Source organism: Acinonyx jubatus, chromosome E3 (genome assembly GCF_027475565.1).
Source record: "Acinonyx jubatus isolate Ajub_Pintada_27869175 chromosome E3, VMU_Ajub_asm_v1.0, whole genome shotgun sequence".
In the NCBI taxonomy this organism is placed as follows: domain Eukaryota; kingdom Metazoa; phylum Chordata; class Mammalia; order Carnivora; family Felidae; genus Acinonyx; species Acinonyx jubatus.
Window position 1 is genome coordinate 19415189 of NC_069398.1, and position 13055 is coordinate 19428243.

At 45.2% G+C, this 13055-nt stretch overlaps 1 protein-coding gene across 3 annotated transcripts; it reads left to right on the forward strand.

Moving 5' to 3' along the window:
• Nucleotides 1-1541: 1541 nt before the first annotated feature.
• FUS (FUS RNA binding protein) lies at nt 1542-11949 on the forward strand. 3 transcript variants are annotated; one of them, XM_027051676.2, is made up of 15 exons: nt 1542-1665; nt 3210-3234; nt 3328-3479; nt 4157-4301; nt 4497-4687; nt 4885-5092; nt 6694-6728; nt 8198-8230; nt 9006-9109; nt 9513-9642; nt 10399-10500; nt 10635-10758; nt 11090-11190; nt 11314-11461; nt 11747-11949. In XM_027051676.2, the coding sequence occupies exons 1-15, from the start codon at nt 1653-1655 to the stop codon at nt 11784-11786; spliced, it is 1551 nt and encodes a 516-aa protein (XP_026907477.1). In that variant the 5' UTR covers nt 1542-1652; the 3' UTR covers nt 11787-11949. The 3 variants fall into 3 exon arrangements, with proteins under 3 accessions (XP_026907477.1, XP_026907479.1, XP_026907478.1); XM_027051678.2 differs by having other exon boundaries at nt 4497-4663; XM_027051677.2 differs by having other exon boundaries at nt 4160-4301.
• Nucleotides 11950-13055: the final 1106 nt, after the last annotated feature.

Below are 13055 nucleotides of genomic sequence, written 5' to 3' on the forward strand. Positions count from 1 at the left end.
CGGCTCAAACTCACAAACTGTGAGCTCATGACCTGAGCCAAAATCAAGAGTTGCTTAACTAACTGAGCCACCTAGGTGCCCCTCTATCTATTTATTTACTTATAGAGCATGTGGGGGCTGGGGGGAGTGCAGAAGGAGAGAATCCCAAGTAGGCTCCTCCCCATCAGCTCAGAGCCCCACACCGGCTGGATCCCACCAACCATGAGATCACAACCTGAGCTGAAATCAAGAGTTGAATGCTTAACAGACTGAGCCACCCAGGCTCCCCTGTCTTGTTTTATTTAATACTTTAAAATTTACTTCTTTAGGCAAGGCTGCTTAAAATTCAAGTTGCAAGTTAATTTGAATTTCACTTTTTGTCCTTGTACTCACAGGGAGTGAACAGGCTTCAGAGCACTGCAAAGTGTTCATTTAACCAACTAAAGCAGTGTTTTGTGGCTACGAAGACCTCTACTCCAATCAGGTTAAACCTTTGGCCACTCTATAATCTGTATTGCACTTGGTCTTAGTCTCCTTTCTTGTCTATAAAATGGAGACACCTTTACCTTCTTCATAAAATTGTGATGGAAAAGCAGTTGATTACACTTTTTTTTTTTTTTTAAGATTTTATTTTTAAATAATCTGTACACCAATATGGGGCTGGAACTCACAACCCTAAGATCAAGAGTCGCAGGCTCCACCAACTGAGCCAGCCAGGCGCCCCTGATTGTACATTTTGAAACCACTTAAGCTCTATCTAAATATCAGTTATTACTGGATATTCACATTGGTTCCTTGCTAGGGCTTCAAGAAAATAAAAAGCTCCGTATCAGTAGAAGGCTGGGAGACCGGAAACTAATCGCAACGCTCTCTGAGGTCCAGAGGGCCTGGGCTTTCTGGTCCTACCGCTAGTCAAGGGCAAAACCCTGAGGGTTTGGTGGGGTACCAGTGCTGGACCAGATTAGGGCAACTCTATTTATTCCTTCTTTCAGGCCAGCCGTCACAATCCACAAATCCTGGCAAGGACTAAGGAAATGCGACCCCGAAAGACGATGAAATCGAGATACAGGAAGGGAGAGGTTCGGTGTGTGTTTCGGGGGAGGAATGTTTGAGCCAGAGAAGGTTAGCGCCGGAGTTACCAAGCTCTTGGGGCAGTGGATGGGCAATAGAGCGCAAGAGGTTGCCATCCTGAGTGAAAGTGGGGCCCAGTGAAATGGGCCAGCCAGAAGAATTTCGGTTCCCGCCCCACGACTCCCGGCTTTGACTACAGTTGCGTCCGCAGACGCCCTAGGCCCCTTGCCCCGCCCCCAGAGGGTAATCAGACCGTATCATTATACCTTTATAGGGGTGAAAGTGGATAGTGGGCTAGTTCCACAGGGCGAGTCGAAGTGCTTTGCCAGAAGAAATAGGATTATATACGTTATTTGCAAGTTTCTTAGTTAATATGCCTCTCCTCTGTCTGTTCGGGCTCTTTATACTCCCTGAAGACTGGTAGGAATCCGGCCACGCTCCCCCCTTTCTTTCCAGCATTTGGTACATTCCTCCGCGGTACGTAGGCGGGGAGGACTACATAAGCCTCGACGCAGGAGGCGGGGCTGCTCAGTCCTCGAGGCGTCGGTGCTCTGTGGTGTTGGAATCTTGTTGCTTGTCGGCCTGTGCGCGCGTGCGCGGACATGGCCTCAAACGGTATGTGAGGGCGGGAGGCGGCGGTGGCGCGCCGGCGTGGGGCTTCGTTCCCTCCAGTTGGGCTTTTGTTTTTCGGTGGGACCCGGGCGGCGATCGCATGTAGGGTCTTCTCGCACCACTGTGGCGGGAAGCAGCGAGAGGGGTGGAAGGGGGAGGCCGATGTCGCCATTTTGTTTCGCTCCTCTGGCGCCTTGCGCGGGGCAGGGGATTTTCCCTTCGTAGTCCCTTTACTTGAGGTGAGATTTGAGAGGGACATTTTTTGGTGATTTGAAACGTGAGACACGGGTGGAAATGCTCGGTCCTCGAAGCTTTTTTTCCTCTCATTCCCAGCCCCGAGCTCGGCCCCGCTTTGTCGCAGTGCTGCATCCGGGCATTCGGTGCGCGCACGCGCTCTGCTGGCCCCTCCCCCCTTTTTCGCGGCGCGAACCCCCTCCCGCCTCGTGTTAGCCCTGCTTTTTGTCGCGATACCCTCCGCTGGAGACTCCGCGGCGCGCGTCCGGTGTGGGCCTCGCCCCCGGGGTCCCTTGGGAAGGGGCGGGACCGCCTGGTTCCCGCCTCGGTTGCCACGCGGCCGGGGGCGGAGGCTGGGGATCGGGGCAGTGCTCCCGCTTAACGGTTTGGGGGAAGGCCTTGGGGGGGGGGTCGTCTAACTGACTTGGGACCTGGCCGAGGGTTTTCCCGCCTAAATTTCCGCCTTCTGTGGTGGGAACCAAAGGAATGACTGCATGAGGCCACACCCTCTCCCGGTCCTTTACCCTTTGCCTGCGGGGGAAGCGGCCTCGTTTCCTGTACTGAGGAGATGAGTTGATCTGCGCGTTCGGTGTGGCGGTTTAAAAGCGCTTTCGCTGTCTTTGGTTTTCGAGTCTCCTCACAGCCCCGAGGAAAGCAAGGTAGATGAAAAACCGAATCGGAGCCACGGGACTGGGGACTTGGGTACCCAGATTGGGCTCCCAGGGAGAACTCTGATGATCTCTGTCATTTGGGGTCAAAGCGTTCTTTTGGTTACCTGGTTTTCCTCTAAGAGCCAACTTTGCCATTCTCCAAAATTGGGCAAAGGGTGAAGCTTGGCCTTGGTCGAGAGAGTGGGGAGGCTCATCCTGATCATTGCTGTCTCCCGCTTGTGTTAAAACCTGTCCCACTTAGGTAGATCTGTGACTTTAGTTTGACTACTGGTGATCCCTTCCTCTTAGAGTGGGTATGAAAATAAAACGTGTGTAGGTTTGTGCAGTTCCTGGCATCAATTGAATTTGCAGAAAATTGTAGTTTTCCACCAAGATTCTAGTTTATTCCAGTAGTCAAGACTTAGTGGTGTCTGTAAAAATTTGCTTTTTTTCCCCCCCTTTCTTTTCTTTATTGTAAGTAAACTTGATTATGACCTGCCACCTTGTCCTTCCGCTCAACTAGTGTTTCATGAGGGAATTTCTGCCTTTTTCTAAACATAGTTGATATTATCTGGAGGCCCTAGGGCTTGAGTTAAGAGGTTTAATTCCTTTCCACTCGTGTAGGGATGGCTGAGGTAATGTAACTATATTTTTCTTTTGCAGACTATACCCAACAAGCAACCCAAAGGTGAGTGTCATTTCAGGGCTTTCAGGAGTTTGTACAGGGGCAGGGGAGGCTAAGGTATCTTTTCCTGATTGCAGTGTTTTTCTTTTTCTCCAGCTATGGGGCGTACCCCACCCAGCCTGGGCAGGGCTATTCCCAGCAGAGCAGTCAGCCCTATGGACAGCAGAGTTACAGTGGTTATGGCCAGTCAGACACTTCAGGCTATGGCCAGAGCAGCTATGGTTCTTCTTATGGACAGACCCAGAACAGTGAGTCTCTTTGAGTGGGTTACTCTGCCTCTTCCTGCTCTTTCTGAATGTTGCTTTTCTTAAACTTAAGCGGTGCTCTAAATGTTGGAATTGTCATGTTTTTTTCCCCTTAACCAGTCTGTAACCCTTAAAACATTTTGGAGTCTGAATCTTTTCTTCTTTCTTTTCTGTTTTTCCTTCTTGGAGTCTGAGTCTTTATTTATTCAGAGTCCAGTCTTTTCAAACAAATACTAGTTTGTAATTCTGGTTTCTTTTTTTGACTTATTTTTCTGTTCATGGTCTACTTTTCCCTGTTTTCCCTCAGCATGACAGTGAAATGTGGGGGCGAGGATTTCCTAAAGGGAGAAAGTTTTAGGCTTTTCATAGAGGGAGAAAATATTAAAAACACTGTTAATGAATGGGGATCTCTTGGGTTGTGGGTTGTGATTAGTAGTGGTCCTGGAAACTGGCTTTGGGGTAGGTGGGATGAGATTGGAACTCTGAAGCTGGTAGAAGTTAGAGTTATAAGCCTTAGGGTAGAAGGGGAAGGGCATCTTTGATTTAAAAGATTTGCAAGCAGCTTCTAAGAGGCTGACTTTTCAAGTATGGGTAGCATTAAGTGGTACATAATGATTCTTCAACCTATTACCTGTCTTTTTTCTCATAGTATTTGTGACTTCCTTTCTTTTCCTTGTTAGCAGGCTATGGCACTCAGTCAGCTCCCCAAGGATATGGCTCAGCTGGTGGCTATGGCAGTAGCCAGAGTTCTCAGTCATCTTATGGGCAACAGTCCTCTTATCCTGGCTATGGCCAGCAGCCAGCTCCTAGCAGCACCTCGGGAAGGTAAGGTGTTTGGGGAGGGGGAGGCCTGGAATATGGTTAGGTGTGAATTGATAAGAATTCATTTCTCCCTAGGAGCAACTAGGAGTAATGTCGGGGGGAGGAGTCTTTGTAACGGGGGTGGGTACAGGGAATGGAATGTGCCAAAAATGAAGTTTTGGACATACTGGCATTATGATTCTTTTTCTTTCTCCTTAGTTACGGTGGTAGTTCTCAGAGCAGCAGCTATGGGCAGCCCCAAAGTGGGGGCTATGGCCAGCAGTCTGGCTATGGTGGACAGCAGCAAGGCTATGGACAGCAGCAAAGCTCCTATAATCCCCCTCAAGGCTATGGACAGCAGAACCAGTACAACAGTAGCACTGGAGGTGGTGGTGGAGGGGGTGGTGGAGGTGAGGTGTCTTCAGTTTTGTCTCATGCCTGTTTTCTATAGAGACTTCTGTTCTGCTGTTTGGCCCCTTATCCTAAAAGGTTCTTAACATTTTGTTTTCTTGTTCCTTAGCTGTCTTTTTATTTCTGTTGTCTAAGTGTTGGCACTGTTTTTTCCCACTTCAGTTTTTTCTTTAAAAAATTCTTTCACTTCTGACAGGTAACTATGGCCAAGATCAGTCCTCCATGAGTGGAGGCAGCGGCGGTTATGGCGGTCAGGACCAGAGTGGTGGTGGCGGTGGCTACGGGGGAGGCCAGCAGGACCGTGGGGGCCGCGGCCGGGGCGGTGGCGGTGGTTACAACCGCAGCAGTGGTGGCTATGAACCCAGAGGTCGTGGAGGTGGCCGTGGAGGCAGAGGCGGCATGGGGTAGGTGTTCTTGTGAGCCAGGGAGTAACATCTTTTGGGGACTGTGGAGGGTTGCATGAATATCCCTTGAAGCCCAGTTCCTTAGTGCATGATTAGTTTTACTCTAGGGATTTGTGAGGGCTTGGAGTTGGGGACATTGATGGTTTCTTCGTACATCCCCATTTTTTGGTGAGAATTTGGGAGGCTGAACTCTCACCCACACCTTTGAATAGAGATTTGAGTACTGACGTTTTATTTTCAAAGAAAAAGGAAAAAGTATGTGGGTGTATATGGATTGGAGTCATTGATATCCTAGGCAAGAAACATGGAAGTAAAGTCTTCTTTGCAAGGGAAACCGATGATCCCACTCCTGGTAGTAGGGAAACTTGTTAAATGTATTCCCATGTGTCCTCTAAAGGAGTTGTTAATGCTTAACCTGATGACTTTAGCTTCCAGGAATTGGCTACTCTTCCCGCATTTTGTAGTTATTTGAATCCATGCGTTTGATGGCAGTAATTTGACTGGCAGTAATGATTCTGTGTGTGACTTGGTTTATGGAGCTGTCTGAAGTGTGCAGACCTTTTGGACAAAATACGCTTGACAGTGGTATCCCATCTATTTGCTCCACTGTCCCCCTCCTCCTGCTACTTGTCCAGCTGGACCTTCTCTTTCTTCCCCTTCCCGCTGTAGTTGAAGTATAAAACCTTAGATTTGATGTTAAAGCATTGGTCAAATCTGTTGGTAAATATGTTTGAAGGACCTTCCTCTGTCTCCCTTTGAAAAGGGGAGGAATGTCAGTGTGCTAACTCCTTTTTTGGAAAAGTAGGGTTTTTAAATGAGAGTTTGCGTGTGGTAAGTATTCAGAGGTGGGTGGGGGCAGTCTCAAAAACCTTACAAAAATAAGGAAAACTCTGTTGTGTGCGTGTGTTTAATGCAAAACTTTGAAAAGAAAAACAACTGTTATGTGACTGTTAACTTGCTCTGCATTTTATGTGCCACAGGTATGAAAGGTGACATTGCAAAATACTCCGCTCTTCTCGCAGTGTAGAAGGGGTGACCCCGGGGGTGGGGGGAGATCAAAAACAGCTCAGTAGTTAGGATAGGGCTTAGCGAAGTTTGTCTTGCTTTAAGGGGAAATTGCCTTTGGTTTTGACTTTTTATGGAATGGGGTTGGGTCTGCTTGCTGCTTTCAAAGCAAAAACCACAAAAATGTGTTCAGGGCTACCCCAGCCTGGTGTGAAATGTCTTCTGGGTGAATTGGGGGGTAGGGTTTTTAAACGAACTACTGGGTTGTCAACCACTCGCGACAAGAGGAAAAAACATCTGCTACATCGGAAGAACGACCAAGGAAAATGGGTCATTTTTTTTTTCCAGAGGAAATAGATACATAACCTTTTAAAGCAAAATCCTTAAAAACTGTGTCTGAGAAATTGCACACGAGTGTGTGACATGCTCAAAGGTCAGACAAGGGGTGGTCAGGAAGGGGAATGGATTTTAGTAGCCACTTGTATCTTTTTCCCAAAACACCAACTCACGTTTGGGGAATGTTAAACAAAATCAAAAAACGCCCTTTTGTAGCCGTTGGAAGCTTCATGTCCTTTCTTCTAACTTGTCTTCTCCAGCGGAAGTGACCGTGGTGGCTTCAATAAATTTGGTGGTAAGTGAACAGAGTTTCCAAAATTCCCAAATCCCAGCAATGCTTTGTCTGATTGTTCATTTGCAGATGTCTTAGCGTGTTTTAAATGTCAAAGGTATTGGAAGTGTCCACAACCACCTCCAGAAAGGGGTGGGGTAGAATGCCACCTGCTGCCAGATGGGTGCTAACCTGGAGGCAGGCGGGGTAAGACTCAGCAGTCATCTGGTGCCAAATTGGTTTGACCCAGGTTAATAAGAGGTGTTTAGTAGGCCTCTGATAGGACTGTTGCCACACCTGGCACTTAGTGACCACCGTTATGTGAAACTGGAGAGTGTGTGCTGGAACACGTGGTGCCAACTTGGCTTTAGGATCTTTTTGATCAGTGTGTCCAAGGCTAGTGTGTGTGTGTAACAATCTCCGAATGTTTTAATTCTGGAAGGGGGATGTGAAATATTGCCCTGCCCTGAAGATGGTGAAGTTGGTATATGTTTATATATTAAATACTGAATGGTGTCAATGCATTTCTACATATATGTACTTAAACTCAATTCAGATGAGCAAATAGAAACTAGCTCTGGGAAGGAAGGTGTGGACTACTACAAGAAAGGTTGGGAGCATGTGTGGCTCATGGGAAATAACCAGGTCTTAACAGCACAAACTGAATTCATGGAAAAATGGCAAATTTGAGAAGTCTCCCAGTAAGCTGGAACTTTTCTGGTTTGGTTAACTAACAAAAGGTTTCTTGATTTGTCTCAACATTTAAAGCCAAAGGCTTGGGTTCATGATGTAGGTGTCATTGAGTGTGGGTACAATATTTATATATGGTGAATTCAGATAAACTTTGGTCAAAGATGGTCTCTGGAAAAAAAATAGAGGCTGCATTATGGAAATAAGATTTCTGGTCTGTTCCCTGGGACATGCTTTAAAAATACAATAGCTGTTATGTATGTTTTTTTATCTTCATGTGGTTGGGGAAACAACATGGTTTTAAGAATGGTTTTCTAAAGATGAAATTAAAAATTGTTCCACAAGGGATAAGTGTCTTTGGTGTTAAAGTTTGGAGAAACTGGATGAATGCATATCACATTGCTGGTGGTGAGCCCATTTCTCTCTGGTGTGAGAGAACAGGGCCAAGCTATGAGTTGGTTTTGTTAACTGCAATGGGTCTCATTCCTGGCCCCCCCCAGTCTGTGCTGAGGACATTTCCCAGCCTGAGCTGGGGGAGGCAGAATTTTCTGAAGTGTGGAGTTGTCCCTGTGGGGACTGAAGTTACATACAGATCTTATGTATGTGTGTCTTCCCCAGCCCTGTCTAGGGTTTTCTCTGGGTAGGTAACCCAGGACAGGGTTTGGATGAGGCTGTGAGCACTTAACCTGATAATTTTGCAAGAGTTTGGATTGGTGTTAATTTTGTTCCTTGTCTGTCTCTCCCTGTTGACTAACAGCCTCTCTTTCCTTGTTTGTTTTTTTTTTTTTTTCATGTCACTTAAGGCCCTCGGGACCAAGGATCACGTCATGACTCTGGTGAGTCCACAGTTGGCATGAAAGAATGGCTAATGTGGTGTCAGAACTTTTATTGGTTGTTCTTTGATACTTAAAGGAATCTGAAAAAGGTTAGGGGTAGAGAAGAAGGAAAATGAAGGGAACTTAGGCATAGCTGTAGTTAGCAGTTATCTGTAAATAAATGAGCATATATCAGAAATACTTTCATGAGTGGTTTAATTCCCCAGCAATTTAGTAGGTCTGGGGGGAGCCTGATAATCTGCATTTCCAATAAGTCTGAGGAGATGGTGATGCATCTGTGTGTAGATCATACTCTGGTACTGCTGATTTAAAGCAGTGGTTTTTACATATGTGGATCATGACTAAATCAGTAAATGAAAAGACCCATAAAGGGGAGGATTTAGTCTCTGTTGGCCGTGTGTTGGATTGTAGTGTAAAAAGGCTTTTTTACTTTGAAAATGGACAAACACTGTATACTTACTGTGTAACCTTGGGCAGTAAACTCCTGAGCCCTGGTTTCTTTAATGCCTATTAACATGTTTCAAAGGATAGTTGTAAAACTAAATTTGTGAAATGGCTAGCATATAGGCACTCAAATACTAGAAGGGAGGTAGACTTCTGTCTTTTGTCTGACCTTAAATCAGATTGGTTTCTTTAGGATTTTTTTTCTTTGAGAGCTTAATAACAAGTATTAAAGTTGGGTTAAGAGTCACTGTCACCTTTTTTTTTTCTTTTTTTTTTTTTTTAACCTTTGCTAGTGTTCTCCATATTCACATTTCTTTTTTTGTTCAAGCAGAACAGGATAATTCAGACAACAACACCATCTTCGTGCAAGGCTTGGGCGAAAATGTTACAATTGAGTCTGTGGCTGATTACTTCAAGCAGATTGGTATTATAAAGGTACTGTGGAGCATAGTAGTGCTGTCTTTTCTGTCAGTGTTGGAAGTTTTTGGATTTCACACGTTAGTAAAAATAAAAGTCTTAATGGTTGCCAGCTTAATTTTTTGAGGAAAAAACATTAGCTGTTGCCATTTTCTGAAAGAATACATCTTCACGCAGAAAGGCACAATTGAAAAAAGAGGGGGAGTGTCCTAAACTTTTGAATTTGCAGTTTATAATCTTTCAGTATTGAAGTGAGACATAATTGTAGTCAGTGACTTTAATTCAAGTTACATGAGATAGGAAATTGTAACTGGGAAGAGAGGAGCTGAAATATGGTTATGATCAGCCTCAGATTCTTGAAGAAAGGTGGAAGGTGGGTAATGCTGTCTTGTAAGATGTTATCTCATGTTGCTTTTTTCAGACAAATAAGAAAACAGGACAGCCCATGATTAATCTGTACACAGACAGAGAAACAGGCAAGCTGAAGGGAGAGGCAACGGTATCATTTGATGACCCACCTTCTGCTAAAGCAGCTATTGACTGGTTTGATGGTATGTATGAGGAGGCTGGTGGAGTGTGTGGGATAGGACAGCTAGCCTTGGGAGATAAGTTACATTTTAATGTTTCCTTTTACATCTTCAATGCTGTTTTTTTTTTTTGTTGTAATGTTTATTCGTTTTTGAGAGGGTGAGTGGGGGGACGGGTAGAGAGAAGGGGACAGAAGATCTGAAGCTGGTTCTGTGCTGATAGCAAGCAGTGAGCCCAGTGTGGGGCTTGAACTAATAATGAACCTTGAGATCATGACCTGAGCTGAAGTTGGATGCTCAACCGACTGAGCCACCCACGTGCCCCATGTCTTCAATGCTGGTGCTTCAATACCTGGTGCTTTAGTATATATACAGTTGACTCTTCAACATTCTGGGGATTTAGGACTGCTGACCTCTTGTGCAATTAGAAATCTGTGTATAACTTTACTTCCCCAAAACTTAATTATCAGTTGCCTACTGTTGACTGGAAGCCTTACTGATAAGTTGATAAACACATATTTTATACATTATATGTTACTAAGACAAGTGTAAAGAGAAAATACATTCAATATACTGTACTGTGTTTACTGAAGAAATACACGTATAAGTGGATCTGTGCAGTTCTGACCCATGTTCAAGGGTAAACTGTAGTCTTTGGCTTCTGTCTCATCTGATGATAAACGTTTTTTAGGAAGGTGTAGAATCTTTTGATTGTACCAAAATTGCTTTTAATTCATAGGTCTTAATAAAAAGTCTCATTTTAAACCTTTATTTCTTCAGGTAAAGAATTCTCCGGGAATCCCATTAAGGTATCATTTGCTACTCGGCGAGCAGACTTCAATCGGGGTGGTGGCAATGGTCGTGGAGGCCGAGGGCGAGGAGGTGAGGAGCTACTCCCTGCTGGTGGTATAAAGAGATGGGTAGAGTGGAGAGGATGGTAAGGGCTTGCATAGGAAAATAAGGTTAGGTTAATGAAACTTGGAAGGGGAGCAGACTCCTACTTTTATCTACACTAGGACCCATGGGCCGTGGAGGCTATGGAGGTGGTGGTAGTGGTGGCGGTGGCCGGGGAGGATTCCCCAGTGGAGGTGGTGGTGGCGGTGGACAGCAGCGAGCTGGTGACTGGAAGTGTCCTAATCCGTGAGTGAAACTTTTTTCTTCAGTCCTGTTAAATGTGTGTCTTTGATACTATGGCAGAGTTGGATATTTTCTGGACAAATGTCAAGGGTACAGTGATGGGGACAGAAATTGGTTGAGAGCTTACCTAATTAAGGTTGTTATAGTGGGAAAGATACTGCACTGGATTTAGTAATCTGTACTTTCTCTTCCTGGTTCTGTTCCTGAGAAGACTTTTTGCTTTTCTGAGGCCTCTGTTTCCTCGCTGTATCTCTAAAGTCACTAGAATCTTTTCCTAATTCTTGGGTCTTGTTTACTCCCACTTTTCCAGACTAATTGTTTGTCTTTTTCTCAGTATATGTGAGAACATGAACTTCTCTTGGAGGAATGAATGCAACCAGTGTAAGGCCCCTAAACCAGATGGCCCAGGAGGAGGACCAGGAGGCTCTCATATGGGTAAGAAGGGGCAGAACTGGTAATAAGGAGTTGGGATCACAGGGCCCTTAATTTTAAGGAGGGAGGTTAGAGGGAAGGTAGGGATTTGGGGGTGTATGATCTATCCTATTTCTTTTGTCCTAGGGGGTAACTATGGAGACGATCGTCGTGGTGGCAGAGGAGGCTATGATCGGGGCGGCTACCGAGGCCGAGGCGGGGACCGTGGGGGCTTCCGAGGGGGCCGGGGTGGTGGGGACAGAGGTGGCTTTGGCCCTGGCAAGATGGACTCCAGGTAAGACTCTTAAAAAGTAATTGAAGGGAGGTCATATGATAGGAAGGTTTTATTTTGAGAGCTAGATTGGAAAGCTGAGATTATAACCATAGCGGGGGTATGGAAGGAGAACAGGAGGATTATATTATCTTGGAGAACTAATCTATAGACCCACATTTATTTATACTCTATACTTGTAGAGAAGAGACCTCTCTTGGTGGTAGGTAGCAGGGGCAGATATGATTTTGGGGGTTGGATGGGTGGAGAGGTTGGTAATTCAGACCTAATGGATACTCTTTCTTGCAGGGGTGAGCACAGACAGGATCGCAGGGAGAGGCCGTATTAGCGTGGCTCCTGAGGTTCTGCAACAGCTTTTCTTCTTGTACCCAGTGTTACCCTCATTATTTTGTAACCTTCCAACTCCTGATCACTCATGGGTTTTTTGTGTCGGACTATGTAATTGTAACCATACCTCTGGTTCCCATTAAAAACCATCATTTTAGTTAAAATTTTTTCCTTCCTCCTCTTCACTCTACTGGAGGATTGATACCTGCCTGGGTCAAGAATGTGGGGAGTTTTTCTCTTTCAGATCATCCTGCTTAGCAGGAACTGGAATAATCTGTTCCTGTTTAGCAGGAACTGGAATAAAGTGTGTGATACTTAGTCCAGGGGAGAAAAAGTTAAGTGGCATCCTTGAAAGTAGAGATTCAAACTTTTCTGTCATGGCAAAAGTTGGATGTATAAATGGGATAAGTGAAACTTGTGATGTCATGACTGTGGCCCCAAAATATGTCCCACTATGTGGGGGTTTTTCTTGTACCACCTTATACCACATTTATTTATGTGTTGGTCTTGGTTTACTATTCTATCCGTTTTACCCTTTTTAAGGACTTTTGGCTCTGTTGACACTTTCTAAGGTGGGCTCAAACAAATTAGATTGGTTTTGGGGGCAGTATTCAAAGTAACCATGAAGGAGAGCACATAGCCAGCCAAATTGGGTCTTTTGTAGGAAGGAGTGTGTACCTGCTAATGTCAGAGCTTCTGTGGCCTCACTCACTCTATAGGCAGATGATGACGTGCATGGGGTTATGTGGCTCTCAAAATCAGAACATGGTAGAGCCAAGATTGAGGCCCAGTTCTTGGAACTTCATTTTCATTTCTTAGCATTTTCATTCTGAAATCATTGTTCTTAAGGGGATAAACTAAAGCTTTTTTGTTTGCTTAGGTCTTAGGAGGATGCTAAATTTGAGGGAAGAGGGAAGGGAACAAGTTGATGGTAAGAGGGAAGGTTAGCTGGGAAAGGAAGGTAGAAGTAGCTCCTTATTATATTTTCAAGGTGAGTCGGGCCTCCCCCACCCTAGTTTTCCTGAAGGTGGGGCTTGGGTAGATAGGAGACAGGGTGTCACTTTTGTATCCTGTCTGCACTTAGAGGGCTGAGGTCTTGGGTATTTTTTGAGATTTTAGGCTTGAACCTTAATGACTGGTGGAATTGGTGGTGGAAAGCCCTCCCTTTTCCAGGGGGTGTGTTGGAGATAGGAAAGGAGTAGGGGCAATGAGTTGAAACCTTAGACAGTTCTCAACTTTACCGTATGCATTTCCTGACCCGTCAAACCCT

What these genes read in the sequence shown, in the direction of transcription:
- FUS (XM_027051676.2), top strand. An exon ending in GGAGGCAGAGGCGGCATGGG is followed by an intron (nt 5,093 to 6,693) that starts GTAGGTGTTCTT and finishes TGTCTTCTCCAG; the next exon opens with CGGAAGTGACCGTGGTGGCT. An exon ending in GACTGGAAGTGTCCTAATCC is followed by an intron (nt 10,759 to 11,089) that starts GTGAGTGAAACT and finishes TCTTTTTCTCAG; the next exon opens with TATATGTGAGAACATGAACT.